This window comes from Cebus imitator, unplaced genomic scaffold, assembly GCF_001604975.1.
Source record: "Cebus imitator isolate Cc_AM_T3 unplaced genomic scaffold, Cebus_imitator-1.0 Scaffold704, whole genome shotgun sequence".
Lineage (NCBI taxonomy): Eukaryota > Metazoa > Chordata > Mammalia > Primates > Cebidae > Cebus > Cebus imitator.
The window spans coordinates 177,056-199,371 of NW_016108019.1; the positions used below are offsets into that span (position 1 = coordinate 177,056).

The 22,316-nt window shown below is 41.1% G+C and overlaps 1 protein-coding gene across 9 annotated transcripts in view; it reads left to right on the forward strand.

The window, feature by feature from the left end:
* The window catches only part of WASHC2C (WASH complex subunit 2C), a 65,673-nt gene that overhangs the window by 39,911 nt on the left and 3,446 nt on the right, over window positions 1-22,316 (forward strand). For 3 of the 9 annotated variants that reach the window (XM_017518774.2, XM_017518775.2, XM_017518779.2), the window contains 10 exons: window positions 2,240-2,409; window positions 5,725-5,827; window positions 9,311-9,463; window positions 11,608-11,790; window positions 17,384-17,512; window positions 17,639-17,719; window positions 18,339-18,461; window positions 19,423-19,485; window positions 19,842-20,054; window positions 21,678-22,298. In XM_017518774.2, the coding sequence (XP_017374263.1) occupies window positions 2,240-2,409; window positions 5,725-5,827; window positions 9,311-9,463; window positions 11,608-11,790; window positions 17,384-17,512; window positions 17,639-17,719; window positions 18,339-18,461; window positions 19,423-19,485; window positions 19,842-20,054; window positions 21,678-22,298 (1,839 nt within the window). The remainder of the gene's footprint in view (window positions 1-2,239; window positions 2,410-5,724; window positions 5,828-9,310; window positions 9,464-11,607; window positions 11,791-17,383; window positions 17,513-17,638; window positions 17,720-18,338; window positions 18,462-19,422; window positions 19,486-19,841; window positions 20,055-21,677; window positions 22,299-22,316) is intronic. The other 6 variants (XM_017518777.2, XM_017518780.2, XM_037735009.1 and 3 more) reach the window with 6 other exon arrangements.

Consider the following 22,316-nt stretch of genomic DNA (forward strand, 5'->3'; position numbering starts at 1 on the left):
AAAAAAAAAAATAACTACTGTGTTTCATTAATTTAGAACTATAGTTAGACATGGTAGGAGTAACTTATGCAGGTTAAACTTTTTTTTTTTTTAAGGAGTCTTAATATTTTGTGATCTGGATAGATATTACCAAAGTCAGTTATGAATATGGTTTAGCTGCTCACTCAATCAGATTTAGTAGCAGGGAATCAGATTTAGCTGTGCAGAAAAAGACTTTAATGATATTAAAAATCCTGAACATTAAAAATCTTCCTGTGTTATAATAATTCCTCTTTATTTTAATATCGTATGCAGATTATGAGGAGGTGAAGTGGACAGATAAGTCATAGATATGTTCATGTTCTTATTGAAAGTAAATTAAAAATTCCAAAGCAGATTGCAAAGAAAAAGTATTAAAAGCCTATGCAACACACATGTAAACAAGACACAAAGAAAAACTGCTAGTGATCCGTTTACCACAAAAGTCTGAGTCTGGCCTTTAGAAAGCATTTAAGGAAATCACACCCAGCTATGCTCACACCCCCAAATCAAAGAACTCCCAAGCATATATAATTTGCTTTTTCTACTCAAATGTATGAGTTTATGATGGATTACCAGTTTTTTCTTTTAAACATTGTTAGTAGTTGTTCCCCATGTAGTAATAGCCAGACATCAGCAGAATTGCTCCTAGTATTATAGTGGTTCAGGGAAAATAAAAACATTAGCCAAAGCTGGTAGCAAAAAGACATGCAGAGGAAGGATAACCAAGGTTCTAGAACCGGGGCATCCAATCTTTTGGCTTCCAAGGGCCACACTGAAAGAAAAAGAATTCTTTGGTCACTCATAAAATACGCTAACACTAACAATAGCTGATGAGCTAAAAAAGGGGGTCCGTACATAAATCCCGTAATGTTTTAAGAAAGTTTACAAATTTGTTTTGGGCCATATTCAAAGCCGTCCTGGGCTGCATGTGGCCTATGGGCCACGGGTTGGACAAGCTTGTCCTAAAACAAAGACTCAATTGATTGCTCACTGGGATCCATGGGGAACTTTAAAGAGTGCTGTCGAGCTGGGCGAGGTGGCTCACACCTGTAATCCCAGCACTGTGGGAGGCCGAGATGAGCGGATTACCAGAGGTTAGGAGTTTAAGACCAGCCTGGCCAACATGACAAAACCTTGTCTCTACTAAAAATACAAAAATTATCCCATCGTGGTGGTGCATGCGTGTAATTCCAGCTACTCAGGAGGCTGAGGCAGGAGAATCACTTGAACCTGGAAAGCGGAGGTTGTGGTAAGCAGAGATTGCGCTACTGCACTCCAACCTGGGCAACAGAGCGGGACTCCGTCTCAAAAAAAATTTAAAAAAAAGACCCAAAGAGTGCTGACAGTAGATCCCAGCTCCAGAGACTCTGAATTAATTGGTTCGGGATACAGCCTTGTCATTGGAGTTTTGTGACACTCTAGTGGATTCCATCATTTAGTCACTGCTAAACATTGAGGACCACTTCTCAAACCTTAATGTTTAAGAAGTCACCTGGACATCCTGTGAAATGCAGATTCTGATTCAGAAAGTAGGGGTAGGGCCTGAAATTCTGAATACTTTGCTGCTGGCTTGTTGACCTCACTTTGATTTCCAAGACTCTAGACTCCAGAGATCAGGAGCACTTATGCAAGTGCTTTGGAATTCTTTGATTTGAAGGGGTATGAGCATAGTCGAGTGGAATTTCCTTAAATGCTTTCTAAAGGCCACATTCAGGCTTTTGTGGTAAAAGGATTACTAGCAGTTTTTCATTGTATCTTGTTTACATGTGTGTTGCCTGAGCTTTTCACACTTTTTTTTTTTTTTCAATCTACTTTAGGATTTTTAAAATTAAAATATCATTCTTCTCTGGAGTTGGAAGTTCTTGAGTTCTTGATATTTTTACATTCCTCTTACTTCTTAACACCTCTATAATTAATGTTGATCCCCTGAAATAGACAAGTTGCTTATCCTAAAACAGTGCAGAACCATAGTGGGAAAAGACACCGTGGCAGGTGTTGGAGGAGGAAATCATGAGAAGTTCTGTGAGGTCAGAGAACCCAGCTGTCTAGAGTTGAGTTCAAAAAAAAGTCTTAGCATGAGCTTTCTTCAAGACTGATGAACTAAGTTTAATACTTAGTTTAAATACAACTTAGTTTAACAAATATAAGTTTTATTTTACTCCCCATGTTTTATAATATAAATTGCCATTGGACTTTCATATATATTTTATGTTTTAAGGACCAGTGGAATATTCCTGCTTCACAGACCCACTCGGCATCTGACAGCAGGTCAAAAGGAGAACGCAAGGATTCTGGGACCCTCCAGGGCCAGGAGGCCAAAGCTGTGAAAAAGACCAGTCTCTTTGAGGAAGATGATGAAGATGATCTGTTTGCCATTGCTAAGGACAGGTGAGATAGGGTGAGATAGTCATCGTAAGGAATCCCTCACTTCTTGTCTGTGGTAACAATAAAAGGAATTTGATGTGCAAGCCAGTTCCTCGGATGGTTGCTAATCATGGATCACATAGTCTTTGTGCCAGTGAGAATGTCTTTGCTTTTCACTCGCACGATCTTTTCTCTCAGTACCCAGAAATATTTGTCTTCATGGATCTTATTTGATTTCTACCCCCATTATTATTTTTTTTTAATCTTAAAATATTCTTTTTTGGCCAGGCGTAGTGGCTTACACCTGTAATACCAGCACTTTGGGAAGCTGAGGCGGGCAGATCACCAGGTCAGGAGACTGAGACCATGCTGGCTAACATGGTGAAATCCTGTCTCTACTAAAAATACAACAAAATGAGCTGGATGTGGTATCACGTGCCTATAGCCCCAGCTACTTGGGAGGCTGAGGCAGGAGAATCGCTTGAACCAGGGAGGTGGAGGTTGCAGTGAGCTGAGATCATGCCACTGCACTCCAACCTGAAAGACAGAGTGAGACTCCATCTCAAAAGAAAATTACTATTTTTCTTTGTTTGTCAGGGGTTTGAGTATAGTTTGGTATCTTTCATTTGTGATTTTTCTCTGGGCTACTCTAAAGAATGTCAAGTTCAGTCAGAGTTATTTAAAAATTTGTCATTTGGATAGAAATCTGCTCAGCATTGAACATATCCTAGTAGGAGGAAGTTCCCTGCAGAGCTGTGCAATATCCCACCAGGGGTTGATAACTTGTAGCTTTGCCTCTCCACATTAATGCTAGAACTGAAGCTGGCAGGATATTCAGGGTAAGCATGGGCTGTGGTTGATGTAACATGCTGCCAGATTAGCTTATGGGTTCAGAATAACTTCCCTGAAAATAGTTTTTCTCCTTTTGAGAGCCTTACATGATTACTTTGAAATTCAACTAAATGTTATTAGCAGAAAGAAGTAACTGATTGGACATGTAAATCCTATGCTTTGGTGTGGTTAAGCATCATTTGATAGATTCAGAAGTACTTCACGTTTCTGTCTCCAAATACTGGGATCTTGTTAGACGTCACCATTTCTACATTAGGCTTCTGTAATTTGACACTTGGATGCACTTTTGGCCTCTGATTTAGAATATAGGCTCTGGAAACTTGATATTAAATTCTGATTCTATATTCCTGTCTGAATAACCTTGGGCAAGTTACCTAACTTCCCTGTGCCTCAATTTTCTCATTTGTTAAACAAAAGTAAAAACAGTACTTCTCTCATCAGATTTTTGGGACGGTGAGATGGAATCTAAATGTGAAATGCCTAGCACAATAGCTGGCACATTCTGAGCACTCAGGTGTTACCAGTTAGCATCGTGAGTTCAAGGAAATAGTACATTCCTTTATTTTTGTTGCTCTCTCCTGGGACGTTCTTCTTCCTATCTTGCCTGGCCACCTTCTTTCAAAACTCAGTGTAAGGCTTGTCTGTTAAGAAGCCTTCCCTAACTTTACACAGATGAGAAAGAGAAGAAATAGGGAGCCCAGGGCGGACATGGCTACACCTTCATGCCCCCATCCCCCAGCTGAGCATTTTCTACACTGTATAGAGGTTAGCTTGTTTCCATGGGCGCCTCCTACCCCCACCCCACATAAGGTCATAAATCTGGCAGTCTGAATCGTATCTTGTTTGTGGGTCCAGGTTCCAGCCACACACCAAACCTGGCTTTCAGGAATGCTTTCTCTGCTCCAGATACATCTTACCTCCTATTGTTTCTGAAGTTGTCTGTCAAGTTTTGTGTATGGAAAATAGTTCATACCTTTCATCAGATCTCAAAAGAAACTTTATACACACAATAAGAAGTTTAGGTGAGGATGTGGCGGAATTAGAACTCTCATACTCATACACTGCTGGTGGAATGTAAAATGGCATAATCACTTTGGAAAGCAGTTGGGCATTTCCTCAAGATGTTAAACATAGAGTCACCATATGACACAACAGTTTCATTCCTATGTATATTCATAAGAGAAATGAAATCAGTTGTTCATATAAAAGCTTATACGTGAGTGTTTATTGAAGCATTAGTCATATCAGGCAAAATTGTAAACAACCCAAATGTCCATTAGCTGATGACTGGATAAACAAAAGGTATAACCATATGATGGACTATTTTTCAGCAATAAAAAAGATAAAGTAGTGATGCATCCTAGAACATGAATGAACCTAGAAAATTTTATGTTACTTAAAAGAAGCCGGTCCCAGAAAACCACATACTGTATTGTTCCATTTATATGAAATGTACAGAATAGATAAACCATAGAGACATAAAGTAGGTAAGTGGTTGCCAGAGGCTATGGGGCAGGGGGAATGGAGAGTGATTGCTCATGGGCATGGCATTTCTTTTTGGGGTCTTGACAATGTTGTGCATGTAGGTTGTAATGATAGTTGCACAACTCCATGAGTATATTTTAAAAAACCCCTGAAGTGTGTACTTTAAAAGGGTGAATTTGGCCAGGTGCGATGGCTCATGGCTGTAATCCTGATTGGGAGGCCAAGTGGAAGAAGGATCTCTTGAGGCCAGGTGTTTAAGACCAGCCTGGGCAACATAGAGAGACATCACCTCTCCAAAAAAGTAAAAAAAATTAGCCAGGCATGGTGGTGTGTGCCTGTCGTCGTAACTACTTAAGAAGCTAAGGCAGGAGGATCACATGAGCTCAGGAATTTGAGGCTGCAGTGAGCTATGATTGTGCTGCTGCTCTCCAGCCTGGGCAACAGAGCAATACCCCATCTTAAAAAATAAAATAAATATTAAAAATAAAATAAATGAAGTGTGAATTTTATGGTATGTAAATTATGTCTCAATAAAGCTACTAAGAAAAAGAAATAGAAGCCAGGCCACAGGTTCATTTCTCAGAGTTGGTCCCAGCCTCTGTGGTCTCTCTTGGCAGCCACCTTCCTGACCACTCTGAAAATAGGCGTGTCCACTCTCGTTCTTTTTGTGCTATAGGAAGTGAGAGAAAATCCTCTGCTTGTGAAGGCTCAGGCATCGTGTGCCTTGCAGAGGTAACAGCTGGTGCCCCTGCACTGGATAGTAACAGGAAAGGGGCAGTCTGAGGTGTAAGGGATAGAGGCTGGTGATTTGCTGGAGAAAGAGTTCATCTGTTTCAAAGGTCTTTCCTGTTTGCTTTCAACTGTGTAAGGTCAGCTGATGGCTTGGGTGTTTGGGTAGTAGGTGGGTTCCTGTAGGTGCAGTCTAGAAGGAATATCATTGTTATGTTTTTTGTTATTTTTATCACACTTTTCCTTAATTTGGCCTTTTATTTGTTTATATAGCCAAAAGAAGACCCAGAGAGTGTCACTCCTCTTTGAAGACGATGCTGATAGCGGAGGCTCTCTGTTTGGCTCTCCTCCCACATCTGTTCCTCCTGCAACAACGGTATTTTTCATTGCTTAGTCCCAGAAAATGTCCTTGAGGTTATGCTACATCAATAGTGGTACTTCCCCAAATCAGCTCTTCATACCTAACCTTGGAGGCTGAGTCTTATGGAATAATTTATTTGCCTAGCTTCAAAAAGACATCTTCTGATTAATAGTATTCTACAGAAGAAGCACATGTGCAAAGCCATCATTCAGTGTCAGGTGTAGGAACAAGAAACTGGGTCTCAGAAGAGAATTGGCCCCATTGGCATGGAATTCTGCTAATATTAGACTAGGCCGGTTAAGGCAAAGTCATTCCTTTTATGGGTGTATGTCAAATACTAACACTTTGGTCCTGGTTTATATTAGCCAATCAGTAAAAAGGAAGGAAATTCTCACATGTGCTACAAAATGCGTGAACTTTGAGGCCATTATACTCCATCAGTGGAGAAATGGTTGCACAGGTCCTAGTATAATTAGACTATGGAATACTATATAGTGGTGAAAAAAACCCAACGTGGAGCTTATAGGATGGAAAACATACTGCAGGCCAAAAAAAAAAAAAAAAGACATGAATGCCTAGAAACAGGCCTGAAAGGATTGACAGCACATTGTTACCAGTGATTATGTCCAGGGAAAGGCATGGAATGGAGGACTTCATACTCCCAATGCATTTTTAAAGCCTTTTTAAAGAAGGCACTTGTACATTACTGTGGAATTAAAAATAAACTCCAAACAAAAAATATCTAGGAGGTATGGAAAAAGACTCTTCCTGTTAAATGGGGTTACACAGCTTATACCGGAAGCTCTGAGCCCTGGGCAAGCATACTGCCCACCCTGGGCCCTAGGCTCCCTGCTGCTCGTTCTGGGGGCTCCTGGGTCTTTGCTTGGGTCCTCTGTACTTACATCTCCCCCTTAGAGGACATCTAGTGGCTGTACAGTTAAAGGAGTCAGGAAATCTGATTGGTTTTTCTTTGTAAATTATAACCTATGCTGGAGGGATAAATGAGCCATAAATTTTGCAGGCTCTGGAGCTGTAAAACTTCTTTCAACCTATGGTAATTTTGATTGTTAAATAAAACAAGAGGTCAAGACACACAAGTTAAGTAGCTGAATAGTCTGCACATTTTTGATTATTTGTGAAATACAATAATCTTTAGACAACAGTAAATAAAAGATATTTTTTGTTTAGAGATATTTTAGTGTAAATTAAATCTGACTCAGTTATAAGCCTATGTTGACCAAAAGATTAAACAGGAGGCAGGAGAACTTAAAGAAATGTAATGTGAGTTTTGTTCTGAGGCAAGCTTGTGAACTGCTAGCCCAAGAATGAGATCTGCACAAACTGAGAACGTGTCCCGGAGTGGGCCACACGAGACACAGCATGTATACATTTCTGTTACGTAGAAAATGGAAGAAGGGGGCAGTGAAACAAAGGCGACATCCTCAACACTCCTGATTGGTGCTCAGTGACACTGTATATAAGATAAAGTAAATATGTGGTTAACATATCTTACTCGTTAGCCTTTTACCCTAATGAGTACGTAGGGGGACTCAGGGTCAGGAGAGGGATGGTTGATTCTGTGCTGCCTTTGTGTTTCATCCTATAGGCAGGTTGTAATCGGTACATGTCAGTGAAGTATTTGACAGGCTCTGGCCTTGCAGGTGAGGTTCAGCTTTCATTCATAGGTCCAGTTTCTATTATCCATATGGCCAAGATGCAGCCATTTTAGACCATTACATTTTTTTTTTCTTCATACTTTCCTTATTTTCTGATACCTATCAAGAAAGTAAATTTGGCCAGGTGTGGTGGCTCACACCTGTAATCCCAACACTTTGGGAGGCTGAGGCAGATGGATCACCTGAGGTCAGGAGTGTGAGATCAGGCTGGCCAACATAGTGAAACCCCATCTCTACTAAAAATACAAAAATTAGCTGGGCGTAGTGATACATTCCTGTAATCCCAGCTACCAGGGGGTCTGAGGCAGCAGAATTGCTTGAACCTGGGAGATGGAGGTTGTAATGAGCCGAGATTGTGCCACTGCACTCCAGCCGGGGGAGCAGAGCAAGACTCCGTCTCAAAAAAAAGAAAAACAGAAAATAAACTTCATGACAAGGTTGAAGAGTTAGCTTGTTTTCAAGAAAATTAAAACTAGTATTTTGGGTAGCATTTTCTGTGGTTTAGGACCTTAGTTATATATGAAGGAAGAATATGATTTGCCGTACTTAAGTCTCTTTTTATTTCCCTTATCAACTAGTTATATTGAATTTTTATGTAGTTTTCAGTGAGTCCAGCGTTTTCCACAAAAGCCTTTTCCTTTTATCATTTCAGTGTTGCCTTATCTCTTCTGAAATTCTTCATGAGCTTCCAGTTCAAATGGTTTTGTACTTTAATGATCTCTTCCTAACAATAACTGAAAATCCCCTTGCTCTGTTCATTCTTCCTTCATCACATTTTAAAGTCATGATTAGCAATGCCCTTCCTTAGTTTCCTAAATCTGCCTTTCTAACTTGATTTAGGCATTGCCTCAAAGCACACTTTCTTGTGTCATATGGTATGATTTGTATCTATAGTGTACTATAGTAGAGCTTCAGTTTTTTTCTCAAGAACTTGTTGATAAGTCACTTGCCCAAAAGATGCCATGAATTCCAGGTAAGTCATGAACCTCAGTTTCCTAGTCCCTCAAATTCCTGCCTCCCTGATAAGATGAGATGAGAAATGGGCTCAAGTGCTTGCAGACTTGTATTGGGCACTGAGTTGGTGTAAAATGCTGGGACTGGCCATGGAAATACAGTGTGTAGTCCTTTCAGATGAATGGATAAACAGATGTGTGCTAGCTGTTAGTTAGGAAGAAAGTCAAGGAAGGGTCAGGTAGAGAGATAAATACTATGCTTATTCAACAAAGCAACTGACAGGGGAACAGAAAGACCATGGGTGACATCTGAGCAGGGCTTGAAGGATGAGGAAGATTTGCTTCTACGGACATCGAGGGCAGTGTGGTATGGAAGTTTGAAAGTTTGCAGTGACTTTAAGGAATAGCAAGCACATGAGTAGAGGGATATAATGGGGTGTCTGCTGAGTGTCATTTGCTTCAAGGAGTGCAGGTTTCAGGTGGGAGAGGACATGATCCAGTAGGTGTTTTGTTTTATCAAGACAACTCTGGATGATGTCTTCTAGTTGAAATATAACAGGAGTGAGACAGAGAGAGAGACTCATAATCGTCTGATGGCAGAGGTAAGGATCTGAGTGAGGGAGGCATAGGGGTTGACAGACACAAGCAGACAGATGCAGGTGATGCGTGAAGTACCCTGTCCATAAGTCCTGGGTGGTGATATTTGTTGCTTCTCCCTTTTGGTGCCGTCCTCACTATCCTGTCTTCTCTTCCACCACCACATTTAGCTGAAGCCCTAAGAGGATGGTTTGGGCTTGTTCTGAATATGGCCATGCTGATCAGACACACTTTTTTATTGTTGTGGACGTTGTGTACTCTTCTTTTGGTAGAAAAAAGAGACTGTCTCTGAGGCACCGCCTTTGCTGTTTAGCGATGAAGAAGAGAAGGAGGCACCACTTGGAGGGAAGCCTGTGGATAAGAAGGTTGACAGTGCCAAGGAATCATCAGAATTTGGGAGAACTGATGTGGCTGAGTCAGAAAAGGTAGACTTTTTTCTCTTGTATATTTGAATACATTTGTCTCTTGTATATTTGAATACATTTGTCTCTCATATGTTGTTTTAAACACACACAACCCCTTAAGTTTTTTGACCACAGAAAATAAATGGCCCATTTGTAGACAGATTTGAAAACACAGACAAGCAGTCTGTGTCCCCACGGTGCAGGAAGCCTCTGCAGGGTCTTTCCTCCTGGTCCTTCTACAGGACACATGTACACTGTGTTGTGCCTGCCACTGTCTCTGCAGTTACTGTCATGTCATAGCATCATTGCCTTTCTAACTTGTTCTCTTCTGTGCAGCGTTCCTGTTACCCTTGGTTCTCCTTTGGTCCACAGCTGTACTTGAATTTAAATGTCAGTTTTAGGCTGGGCATGGTGGCTCATGCCTGTAATCCCAGCACTGTGGGAGGCTAAGGTGGGCAGATCATGACGTCAGGATATTGAGACCATTCTGGCCATGGTAAAACCCCATCTCTACTAAAATACAAAAAATTAGCCAGGTGTGGTGGCGCATGCCTGTAGTCCTGGCTACTCAGGAGGCTGAGTCAGGAGAATCACTTGAATACAGGAGACGGAAGTTGCAATGAGTCGAGATCATGCCACTGCACTCCGGCCTGGCAAAAGAGCAAGACTCTGTCTCAGAAAAAAAAAAAAAAAAAAAAGTCAGTTTTAAGGAGATGTTAGTTAGCATCCTTCTACTTTTTTTTTTTTTGAGACAAATTCTCACTCTGTCATTAGGCTGGAGTACAGTGGCGAGATCTGGGTTCACTGCAACCTCTACCTCCCAGGTTCAAGGGATTCTCCTGTCTCAGCCTCCTGAGTAGCTGGAACTACAGGTGTGCGCCACCATGACTGGCTAATTTTCATGTTTTTAGTAGAGACGGGATTTCACCATGTTGGCCAGGATGGTCTCAATCTCTTGACCTTGTGATCTGCCTACCTTGGCCTCCCAGAGTGCTGGGATTGCAAGTGTGAACCACCATGCCTGGCCCAGCATCCTTTTACTTTTAGATGGTGTTGGCAAGGAATTACAGAGTAGAGTAAAATCTGTACTCTTTCTAAAACACTAGCTTTCATGTCCTGGACAGTTCTGCCATCTTTTGCAGGAAGACTGTGGGTAATGCTGCTGGCTATGCCTGGCCATTCAGCCGTGTGGTTGCCTTCAGTCTCTATATGCCTCCTCTCTTTCTCTAACTTTTCTTATATGCTGTGTGTCCAGCTGCTTAGGTCTAGTATCTCCCAGAGCCTGTGTGAAGAGCTTTGCATTTGCATTTCCTGCTGAGGCTCCTTGGAGCTAACAGTGATACTAGCATTTTATTTGTACCTGTGTTCCTGTGTGACATTCTCTTCCCAGTGGCTGTGTGTGGACCCCAGTCCTATTCCGGTTGTGGTCCACACTTGACTGACTGGTTGCTGTACTGCCTTCTCCCTCACTGAGTGTAAGCCCCTTGCAGATTGGGCCAGATTTGTTTTGCTCACCATTTTATCTGTAGTACTTGGCATATTACCTTGCACATGGTACCCACTATGTTATAAATTATGTGTTTCTTCAAAGAAGCATTTTTTGAATAGTTTGGGTACTCTGAAATTGGGATGTACCTCATAATCAATTGTGTCTTACGTGAAATGTGCTACTTTAGAATTATTTTAGAGATTCTTCTTGAATTGCATATACAGTGTAAAGCCTTCTGCAATTCAAGGGTCTGATTTTGCCCTTTAGATTTCCTCCTTGGAGCTTATGTATTAAATGCTAGGAATTCATGGTCCACTCCCAATGATTGGCATTTGTGTTATCTTTGCCACTTAGAAGTTCTTCCTAGCTCATGAGCAACCAGTGTGCATCAGGATTTTAGCTGTCCTGTCACTTGGTAGGAGAGAGGGACCTATGGTCTTAAACTGCTTGGAAAAATTATCTTTGGCTATGGATGATTGTATAAAACTGTCTCTTAGAACAGCCAATCAAGAACTGACCTCAGTGTTTTGTTACTTGGGAGCAAATGTGATTCGGTGTACCTTGAATCATGCAAATGTGGCAGTTACTGAATTAATAAGAAGCTTGGCAGGCTCCATGTAGGATTTGTATTTCCAAGTGTTACTTATTTTCTTTCCCCTATTATTTTCATTTTCAGGAAGGACTTTTGACCAGATCTGCTCAGGAAGCAGTCAAACATTCTGATTTATTTTCTTCATCATCCCCATTGGACAAAGGAACCAAGGCTAGAACCAAAACTGTTCTTAGCTTGTTTGATGAGGAAGATGATAAAATGGAAGATCAAAACACTATCCAAGCTCCACAGAAAGAAGTAGGAAAGGTGAGCAAAAAGCAGTAGTGGTTCAAATCTCTAGACGAGATAAAAGACTCTCATCTCATGGTGATCATTCTGTCATGTGAGTTACTAAAGGAATCGTAGCCTTCAGTGCAGCATGTTAATGATTCTCTGCAGTCATTTATATATTTGGGAATTTTAATCAAGAACTCTTACCTCAAGTAGCAATGTTAGGATAGGGGATTAGAATTTTACCCACCTCTTCTGGAATTTACAGACCTTGTTGTTCCTTCTAGCAAAGCTTTGCCCCTTGGCCAGTTATGGGATATAAGCAACAGGAAAAAGAAGTTAGGCTGAATCTGTACAGTTAAGTATTTCTAACATTCACTTTAAGAAATATGTGTTGTAGATGAACCTTTCATACTGACCAGATGTCAACAGACTCTTTCTGTAAAGCGTCATATAATGACTATTTTAGCTTTTGTAGATCATATGGGCTCTCTCATAACTGCCTAGCTCTGCCATTAATAGCATGAAAGCAGCCCTAGGAAACATGAAGATGGTTGGGCATGACTGTGTTCCAATAAATTTTATTAATAAAAGTAGGTGATGTTCATTCTGTGAGGTTAGTATGACCCTGATACTGAAACTAGGCAGAGACATCACCAGAAAACTATAGATACCCTTAATGAATGTAGATGCCAGAATCCTCAACAAAATACTGCTAAACCCAATCCAGCAAAAATATAAAAAGGATTGCACACCATGAGAAGTGGGATTTATCTCTGGAATGCAAGACTGGCTGAACATCTAAAAATCAATGGATATAATACACTGTATCAATAAAATACAGAATTAAAAGGAACATGATCATCTCAACAGATGCAGAAAAAGCATTTAATAAAACCCAAACCTTTTCATGATAAAAACACTCAGTAAATTAGGCATAGGAGGGAACTTAATGAACTTGATAAAGGGCATCTGTGAAATCCCACGGCTGACATCATACTTAATGGTGAAAGAGTGCATGCTTTTCAATCCTAAGATCATGAATTACACAATGATGTCCACTCTTGGCAATTCTAATCAGCCTCATACTGGGGATTCTAAGCAGGGCATTTAGGTGAGAAAATGAAGAAAAGGCATTCAGATTGGAAAGGAAGAAGTGAAGTAAAGCAATCTGTATTTGCAGATTGTATGATCTTTTATATAGAACATCTTAAGGAATCTACAAAAAGACTATAGGAACTAACTAAATTCATTAAGATTGCAGAATGTAAGATCAGTATGTGAAAATCAATCGTAGTTCTGTAAGCTAGTAATGAACAGTTAACTAGCTTATGAAAGTTACTAGTAGTAACATTTTTTTTCTTGAGACGGCGTTTCGCTCTTGTCGCCCAGGCTGGAGTACAATGGCGTGATCTCGGCTCACTGCAACTTACGCCTCCCAGGTTCAAGTCATTCTCCTGCCTCAGCCTCCCAAGTAGCTGGGATTACAGGTACTCGCCACCATGCCCAGCTAATTTTTATATTTTTAGTAGAGACAGGGTTTCACCATGTTGGCTAGGCTGATTGCAAACAGTTGACCTCAGGTCATCCGCCTGCCTTGGCTTCCCAAAGTGCTGAGATTACAGGTATGATCCACCATGCCCAGCCTACTAGTAGTGACTTTCACAAGCAATTACTAGCTTGTGAATGAAATTAAGAAATCTGTTTTTTTAAAACAGTGATATGAAGAATGGCAAAATATTTAGGTATAAATTTAACAAAAGTACAGTAAAAGCTACAAAAAAATGAAAGAAATTAAAGACCTAAATTAGATGGAAAGACATCTTGTGTTTATGGACCAGAAGCGTTAATATTGATAAGGTGGCAATACTTCCTTCCCAAATCGATGTAATGTACTCTCTATCAAAATTCCAGCTTGGTTTTTGCAGAAATGGACAGGCTGATCCTAAAATTTTTATGGAAGTGCAAGGGACCTATACTCTTGAAAAGGAAGAACCAAGTTAGAAGACTTGGTTCCTGATTTCACTTTGAAATCACTTCCTGATTTCAAAACTTAACTTTAAGACAGGGTGGTATTGGCATAAGGTTAAAATATGTGGATCAGTGAAGTAGAATTGAGAGTCTAGAAATAAACCCTAGCATTTACAGTCAGTTGGTTAAGGTGCCAAGATATTTCAATGGGGACAGACTAGTGTTTTCAGCAGATGTGCCAGGATGCTGATTATCTACATTCAAAAGAATGAAGTTGGACCATTAGTAAATAAACTTAGATCCATTGTAAGATCCAAATATAAGACCTAAAACTATACAACTTTTAGAATCTAAAGAATATATGAGTAAATCATCATGACCTTGGATTAGGCAAAGCCTTCTTAGATAAGACAGCAAAAGCACAAGTGACAAAAATTGCCAAATTGGACTTTATTAAAATGAAAAACATTGTGCTTCAAAGGGCACCATTTGGAAAATCAAATGACCACTCACAAAATGGGAGAAAAGATTTGCAAATCATGTATTTGATAAAGGACTTAGATCCAGAATATGTAAAAGACTTATAAGTCAATAATAACAAGACAGGTACCCCAGATGAAAGAAGGGATAGGCCAGGCGTTATGGCTCATGCCTGTAACACCAGCACTTTGGGAGACCAGGCCAAGAGGACTGCTTTAGGCCAAGAGTTTGAGACCAGCCTGGGCAACATAGCAAAACAGTGTTTCTAAGAAAAATTTATAATATTAGCCAGGCATGGGGGTATGGTCCTATAGTTCTGTCTCCTTGGGAAGTTGAGGTGGAAGAGTCCTTTGAGCCTAGGAGTTCAACGCTACGGTGGGCTGTGATCATATCTCTATACTTTAGGCTGAGTGACAGAATGAGATCCTGTTTTAAAAAAATAGGACAGAGGTCTGAATAGAGATACACAAATGGATATAGAGATATACAAAGAGGATACACAAATGGCCAAAAAGCATATGAAAAAATGCTCAGCATCAGGGAAGTCAAAACCACAGTGACATACCACTTCATACCCAGGAAGAGGAGTATAATAAACAAAGGAAAGTAACGAGTGTTGGTAAGGATGTGGAAAAATGAAAATCCTCATTCCTTACTGCTGCAGATGTGGAATGGCACAACCACTTTGAAAACAGTTTGCTGTTCTTCAAATTCTTATAACATAGAGTTATGACATATCCAGGAATTTCATTCCTAGGTATATATCCAAGAGAAATAAAAACATATGTTCACACAAAACCTGAATATGATTGTTCTCAGCAGCATTATTCATGATAGCCAAAAGATGGAAACAATGGTGAAACATAATATAGTATTTCCATACAATGGAATATTATTTGGTAATAAAAAAAAGGCTAAGTACTGATGCATGCTGCAACATGAATGAACCTTGAAAACATTCTAAATGAAATAAGCCAGTCATGAAGGACCCACACATGTGATTCCATTTATATGAAATGTCCAGATTAGACATATCCATGAAGACAGAAAGTAGATTAGTCGGTGCTGGGGGCTGGGAGTGGCGGTGAGCAGGAATAGATAGTTACTGCTAATGGTTTGGGGTTTCTTTTGGGGATGATGAGAATGTTCTAACTTAGATTGTGGTGGTTACACAAATCTGAATATACTAAAAAAATCATTGAATTTTACATGGTAAATGGGTAAATTTTATGGTATATGAATTTGATCTCAATGGCGATGTTAAACCAGGTTGACAGGTCATAGATTGCCAATCCTTTTTATAGATCAAACTGAAGAAATAGTCTGTTTATTTCTACAAAAAACTGTTTTATGAATTTTTTTGTTATACTGTAACCCTATTTATAAATGAGAGCTGCACACAGTGAATATGATTAATTTGATATATTTTCTCCCAGTCTCTTACTGTGTATGGTTTTGTGATGTTTTTCCATGGTTGTGAAACATTTAACCTTACTTACTGTGTTAAACTCATTTTTTTTGTTTTTTGAGACAGAATCTTGCTGTGTTGCCAGGCGCCAGGCTGGAGTGCTGTGGCACAATCTCAGCTCACTGCAACCTCCACCTCCTGGGTTCAAGCAATTCTCCTGCCTCAGCCTCCTGAGTAGCTGGGACTACAGGCGCATGCTGCCACGCCCAGCTAATTTTTGTATTTTTAGTAGAGATGGGGTTTCACCATGTTGGCCAGGATGGTCTTCCTCTCTTGACCTCGTGGTCCACCCACCTCGGCCTCCCAAAATGCTGGGATTACAGACGTGAGCCACCGCACCCGGCCTGAACTCATTTTTATATATAACAATAATATTTAGTGTTAATGTGATTTATTTTGTCAGAAGTCAGTTTTTGGGTAGTTTTTTTTTTTTTTTTTTGAGATGGAGTCTCATTCTCTTGCTGGAGTGCAATAATGTGATCTTGGCTCACTGGAGCCTCCGCCTCCCAGGTTCTAGGATTCTCCTGCCTCAGCCTCCCAAGTATCTGGGACCACAGGTACACACCACCATGCCCAGCTAATTTTTGTATTTTTAGTAGAGGTGGGGTTTCACCATGTTCACCAGGCTGGTCTCAAACTCCTGGCCTAGGGTGATCTGCCCACCTCAGCCTCCCAAAGTGCTGAGATTACAGGCGTGAACCACCAAGCCTGGCCTTTTTGTTAAGTTTTAGTCTGTGGCTGTGATACTAAAGAAATAGGGATGAATTTTAGAATGTCAGGTCTGGAGCATTATATTATCAGACCAATAACATTGATTTTAAATATTAGAGATCTAGTAAACAAAAAGGGACTCGCTTGGAGTCTGAAAGTAGGACAGAAGTGATGGATAGGCATGGGAAGGCTTGTGGTCACACCATGCCAGGTCTTTGGCCTACAGTGCTTACAGGTGAGGGATACATATTTGACCACTTATGTAGTTTGTGGTTGAGTCAGCTGCTGTCTCGAACTCATTCAATTGTGTGTTTTTTAATCTCCAAAATGTTTCTCATTATGGAACTAATGGATTGTTTTTCTTTCTTTTTTTTTTGCGACAGAGTCTTGCTCTGTCCCCAGGCTAGAGTGCAGTGGCACAATCTCAGCTCACTGCAACTTCCGCTTCCTGGGTTCAAGCGATTCTTCTGCCTCAGCCTCCTGAGTAGCTGGGACCACAGGCATGTGCCGCCACGCCTGGCTAATTTTTGTATTTTAAGTAGAGATGGGGTTTCACCATGTTGGCCAGGATGGTCTCAATCTCCTGACCTCATTATCCGCCCACCTCAGCTTCCCAAAGTGCTGGGATTACAGTCATGAACCACCATGCCTGGCCTGGACTGTTTTTCTAATAAAAATTTCAGATACTATACAAGGTTTATATAATATATATAATCTGGAAAGATTATCACTAAACCTATGTGTACAAATATATATATATATATATATATAAAACTTTGTATTTATAAATATATTTTCTGTTATTTTTGGTAGCTCCGTAGTATTCCATTTTGTTAGTGCTTCATTCCCTTACAGAGTGGTCTTTAGGCTGTGGCCAGCCTTCTGCTAATATAATACAGCTATAGGGACATCTTTGTTATGTCCATCTTTACATGTGTAACTTCCTTGAGATGAGCTCTTAGAACTCTTATCACACATGACCTTCCCTGCTATTCCCAGGGCCATGATCCTGATGCCCGCCCCAAGAGCACAGGTGTCTTCCAGGATGAAGAGCTCCTTTTCAGCCACAAGCTCCAAAAGGACAATGACCCAGATGTTGACCTTTTTGCTGGCACCAAAAAAACCAAGGTCAGTTCTAAAGGGTTCTCCACATATGGCTTTGTTACTGTATTGGCTACTGTCTCAACAGCTCACCTAGTTCTCTTTGTAAATAGTTTTCCTTTGGATATTGAACCTGAGTCTTGTTTATTCTAGTTGTTAGAGCCAAGTGTTGGGAGCCTGTTTGGGGATGATGAAGATGATGATCTTTTCAGCTCTGCCAAGTCCCAGCCTTTGGTATCAGCCTTTTGTTCTCAGTACTGGGTTGTGTGGGAAAGGTTATGGGAAAGGAAACTAATCACTGAGGTGATTAAGGAAAATCCTCAGAGAGTCGTGGTGCTTCCTAGTAAGGGAATGGCAAATAACATGCCAAGGGGAGCGTGGATGGAGGATGCAATGCTTAGTTTGTGGTGTTCCCTATCTTATGTTCCCTAAACTAACATAAAACATTGTTCATTGTTAATGTGTAACAATCTAGTTTCTCTGACTGCACTACAGATCTGTTTGTTTAAATGGTTGATTGAAAGACCATTGCATACACTGTGGTGACTAAATATTTGTGCCTTTCAGGTGCAAAGCTTTGAGTCTGAGTTTTAGCCTCTGTATGTCATTTTCTCCCCCAGCCCCAGTAGGTTTTTGTAAGCACTCTATTTTCTTTTTATCATAGAGAGGATTCTTGTGACAGTCACAGTCTTTAGAATGCTGTTTCTGAAATGCCTCCTTTGAGTTGGTTCAGCCCTCATTTGAGAAAGTATTTTTAAAACTCAGAAGCCAGGATTGTTTTTTGCACTATGATTTTTCCTTAAAATTTCTAAGACATTTGATGGATATTTGGTATTTTTTTTTTCTTTTGAAGGTACAAGAGAAAAAGAGAGTAGTGAAAAAAGACCACCCTGTTTCCTCTTTCAAAAACCAGAAACATCCTGAATCTATTCAAGGTAGCAAAGAGAAAGGCATATGGAAGCCGGAAACATCTCAGGTTAGAAATCCTCTTTAAGGATTTTCAGCTCTTGTCTGTATCCCAGTACAGAGAAATTCCATTATGCAGATCCACAGTTATTCAGACTTCTCTTCATTAAAGACGAAAGAGCAATCACTGCACTCCCCCTGCCCCGACTCATCTCCCTTCTCCTTGCTCCACACTCCAGAGTGTCATGAATCTATACCTAAGAGTGTTTTTTGATGCCATGCCAGATTTGATTCTAAAGTGGGGTTAAAGTAGGATGAAAAATATTCTTCTCACTAAAGCATCTATTTCTCCCTCTGTATTCCCTTGGAATGGAATTAGAATAGAATTAAATATAAATTACATCTGATTTCTTTGCTGCCCTCAGTGTTGCCTTTCCTGAGGTCATTGGCACTGGGCCCTACTCTGCAGCAGTCTTCTCAGAATGCTGTGGAGCTCCTCCTGGGAACAGGCTAGGACTGGAGAGCAAGTGCCAGTTACATGGGCAGATGTCCCAGGGTGTCTCACTGAAGCCTTAGTGTCCTGAGCTGTGAACATGAAGCTGTTGGACCAGCACATCACCACTGACCCTTCCTGGGGCTCAGATTCTTTTGCTTTTAGAACCAGTGCATTTGGCTATGGGTGAATTTCTGTGTGCTCCTTGAAATTTCTGTTGGATAACAAACATGGTAATTTTGCCTGCTGGTCAGTTTTGGGTGCTCTGATAAACTGTGACTCTTGGGAATCTTACTCATCTTGTCTTCTTTGACTCCATATCTGATCTGACAGCTTTCCACTTACATGACAGAGGAGGAGGCATATGTGAAATAGTGTTAGTAAAACGTCAGGCCCCAGGAGAGATTGGAATGCCTTTCCCATTAAAGAACTACAGAAAGTGACAGTTTTGCTCCATCACAGATTTATTTACAGGCATAAGAGACACTTCTCTTTCTGTTTCCCCAATGGATTTTTAACTGGATGTAATTTCACACAGGACTCATCAGATCCCGCTCCATTTAAAACCAAAGAACCATCCACTCGGATCGGGAAAATACAAGTAATTATAACACTGGAATCTTCATTGCCTGCCCTGTGGCATCTATAAACTTTTTTGGGTTTTCTCTTTTGTCAGCTGCTGCCAAGCATCTTCTCATCTCTTCTCCCGCCTCCCCTACCCCGCACCTAGATGTTGCCTCTTGTGTGCTGCGTCTTTAACATCTATTCTTTGAGCCCAGTGGTGGGCATAGGTGTAAGACCCTCTGTTTTAATTCTGAGATTAGATCAGGGGATTTTCCTACATTCTCTTCTCCTCTCGTATTATACATTATGTGCACTGAGTCTCGTCATGTGTCACAGTAAAGATAATAGACTGCTGTGTTGAAGAACAAATACAGTTTCATTTTTCTTCCTTAGGCAAATTTAGCGATCAACCCAGCGGCCTTGCTGCCCACAGCGGCTCCGCAGATCTCTGAAGTAAAGCCTGTTTTGCCAGAATTGGCTTTTCCTTCATCTGAACACGGAAGGAGCCACGGTCTGGAAAGTGTGCATGTCCTTCCTGGGAGTGGGGAGGCCGGCGTGAGTTTTGATCTTCCAGCTCAGGCAGACACCTTACCCAGTGCAAACAAGGTGATGAAACCATCTTTGCTTCCTTTCTCTCTTCTTTTAACCAGAACATGTGTATGCCTCTTTCCAGTTTGTCAATTGCATACACAGCAGTCTGACTTTGACTCTACTTTTCAAAGGGGTGCCTCATCCTTCAGCTGCTCCCTGCTTCTCATCCTCCACACCCGCCTGATCCTGCACCTGCTTTTCCATGGCCTGCATTCAGTACATTTGCATTCTGCTCAGTAGCCACAGCAAAGTGTGACCACTTTGGCTGGTGTCTGACACCTCCAGGTTTTCAACACTGCCAGCTGGGGGTCTTCTAACCACAGAGCAGATCATGCCCCTCCTGCTGGCTCTTCCTCACTGCTCCAAGAAGAGCATTTGGGCTCCTGTGTTTGGCATGAAATCCCTTTACAGTCGGTGCCAGCCCATGGGTGCAGCTTTCTCACTAGTTGCTGCACACTTTACAGCCTGACTTCAGGCACACCAGGTGCCACTCCGTGAACACACATGGTCTGTCCTGCTGCTGCCTAAGGCTCCTGCTGCCTCCCCACCAGGAATGTACCTTTCCGTCCACAGCTGTGCATCCACATCCCCACTTCTGTGTCACTGTGCCCTGCGCTTCCCCCTCCCAGATCCCACAGCAGCAACACTTTCACGGGATCTCCTCAATGGACTGTGAACCCTTTAAAGTTTTCCTTTCATTTTAGTTGGTTTTCTTGTTTCTATCCAGTCTCCCTTCTCTAGAAATCCTTAGCTGGTCTCCAAGTAAGTGACAGGACAGAATGACCTAACCCTGGCAAACAGATTCATTTCAGATGTTTCCAGATCTGTTTCCTTGTACAAAATAAAACATCCTTCCTTTTATTACATTTTTCATTGGCTTTTTTTTTTTTTCAGTCAAGTTTAAATTGGCAAATAAAATTATGAAATTCCCCTGAAGTTGGCAAACATAATCATATTTTGCTCAAAGTAGATTGTAGCTTCTCAAAATTCTACTTGTTTATTTTGGAAAATATCGTAAATTATCGCTGCATCATTGCTACTAAGTGATTCATGTTTTGAGATTATATTAAAAGTTCTGATTTCTAAGCCATATTTCTTATGTGGAATATTTAACATTTGAATTTAATGACTTGAAGAAAACAGCACCTTAGATTACGTAATCTCTTTTTATTGTCTTACATTTCTCCCTGCTCCTGGAGGCTGAATTTAGACTAGCACCTGAACAAAAGTTAGCACCAGAATTCCCCCGATTCTTTTTTGTTTTGAAAGATACCCAGGTTTATATTGAGGGCGGAGTAGGAGCCAAGGGAGGGGTTGTGAGATACAGAGCACCAACATGCCTACTTTCCAGGTTTCCAGCAACAGATGAAGCATTTTGTGTGAAATTGAACTGAAACTGCCCTGGAAAGATTGAAAAATGGAGAACGCCTAAGGATTAAGAATGACTTAGAGTACTAAGAGCTATTAATAAACTCATTCCTTGGGAATCATTAAGAAATAACCTCTTCTGTATTCTTAGATAATATCTTGATTGAAGTAGACCAGATAACCTTACAATAGTTTGAGTCACTGATTCTTTGCCATGGTAGCTTTGAACACGTTATCATCAGATCAGTGTGTGTTTTTTTGCCATTGCAGGGCCGTGTCAAGATAAGAGGGAAGCGTAGACCACAGACTCGTGCAGCTAGGCGGCTGGCTGCCCAGGAATCAAGCGAGGCTGAGGATATGAGTGTCCCCAGAGGACCCATTGCACAGTGGGCTGATGGTACCATTTCCCCAAATGGCCATCGGCCACAGCTCAGAGCAGTCAGTGGAGAAGACAGCACTGAGGAGGCCCTGGAAGCTGCCACCGCACCCTGGGAAGGTGGTCCTGTGCCTGGAGTGGACAGAAGCCCCTTTGCAAAATCTCTGGGTCATTCCAGAGGGGAGGCTGACCTTTTTGATTCTAGGGACATCTTTTCCACGGGCACTGGATCTCAGTCTTTGGAGAGAACAAAACCCAAGGCAAAGATAACAGAGAATCCTTCCAACCCACCAGGGGGAGGTAAAGAAAAGAGCCCCATGTTTCCTGCTCTAGGGGAGGCCAGCAGTGATGATGATCTCTTTCAGTCTGCTAAACCAAAACCAGCAAAGAAAACAAATCCCTTTCCTCTCCTGGAAGATGAGGATGATCTCTTTACAGATCAGAAAGTCAGGAGGAATGAGTCAAAATCCAATAGTCAGCAGGATGTCATGTCAACAACACAAGACATTTTTGAGGTAACAGGACTTAACATG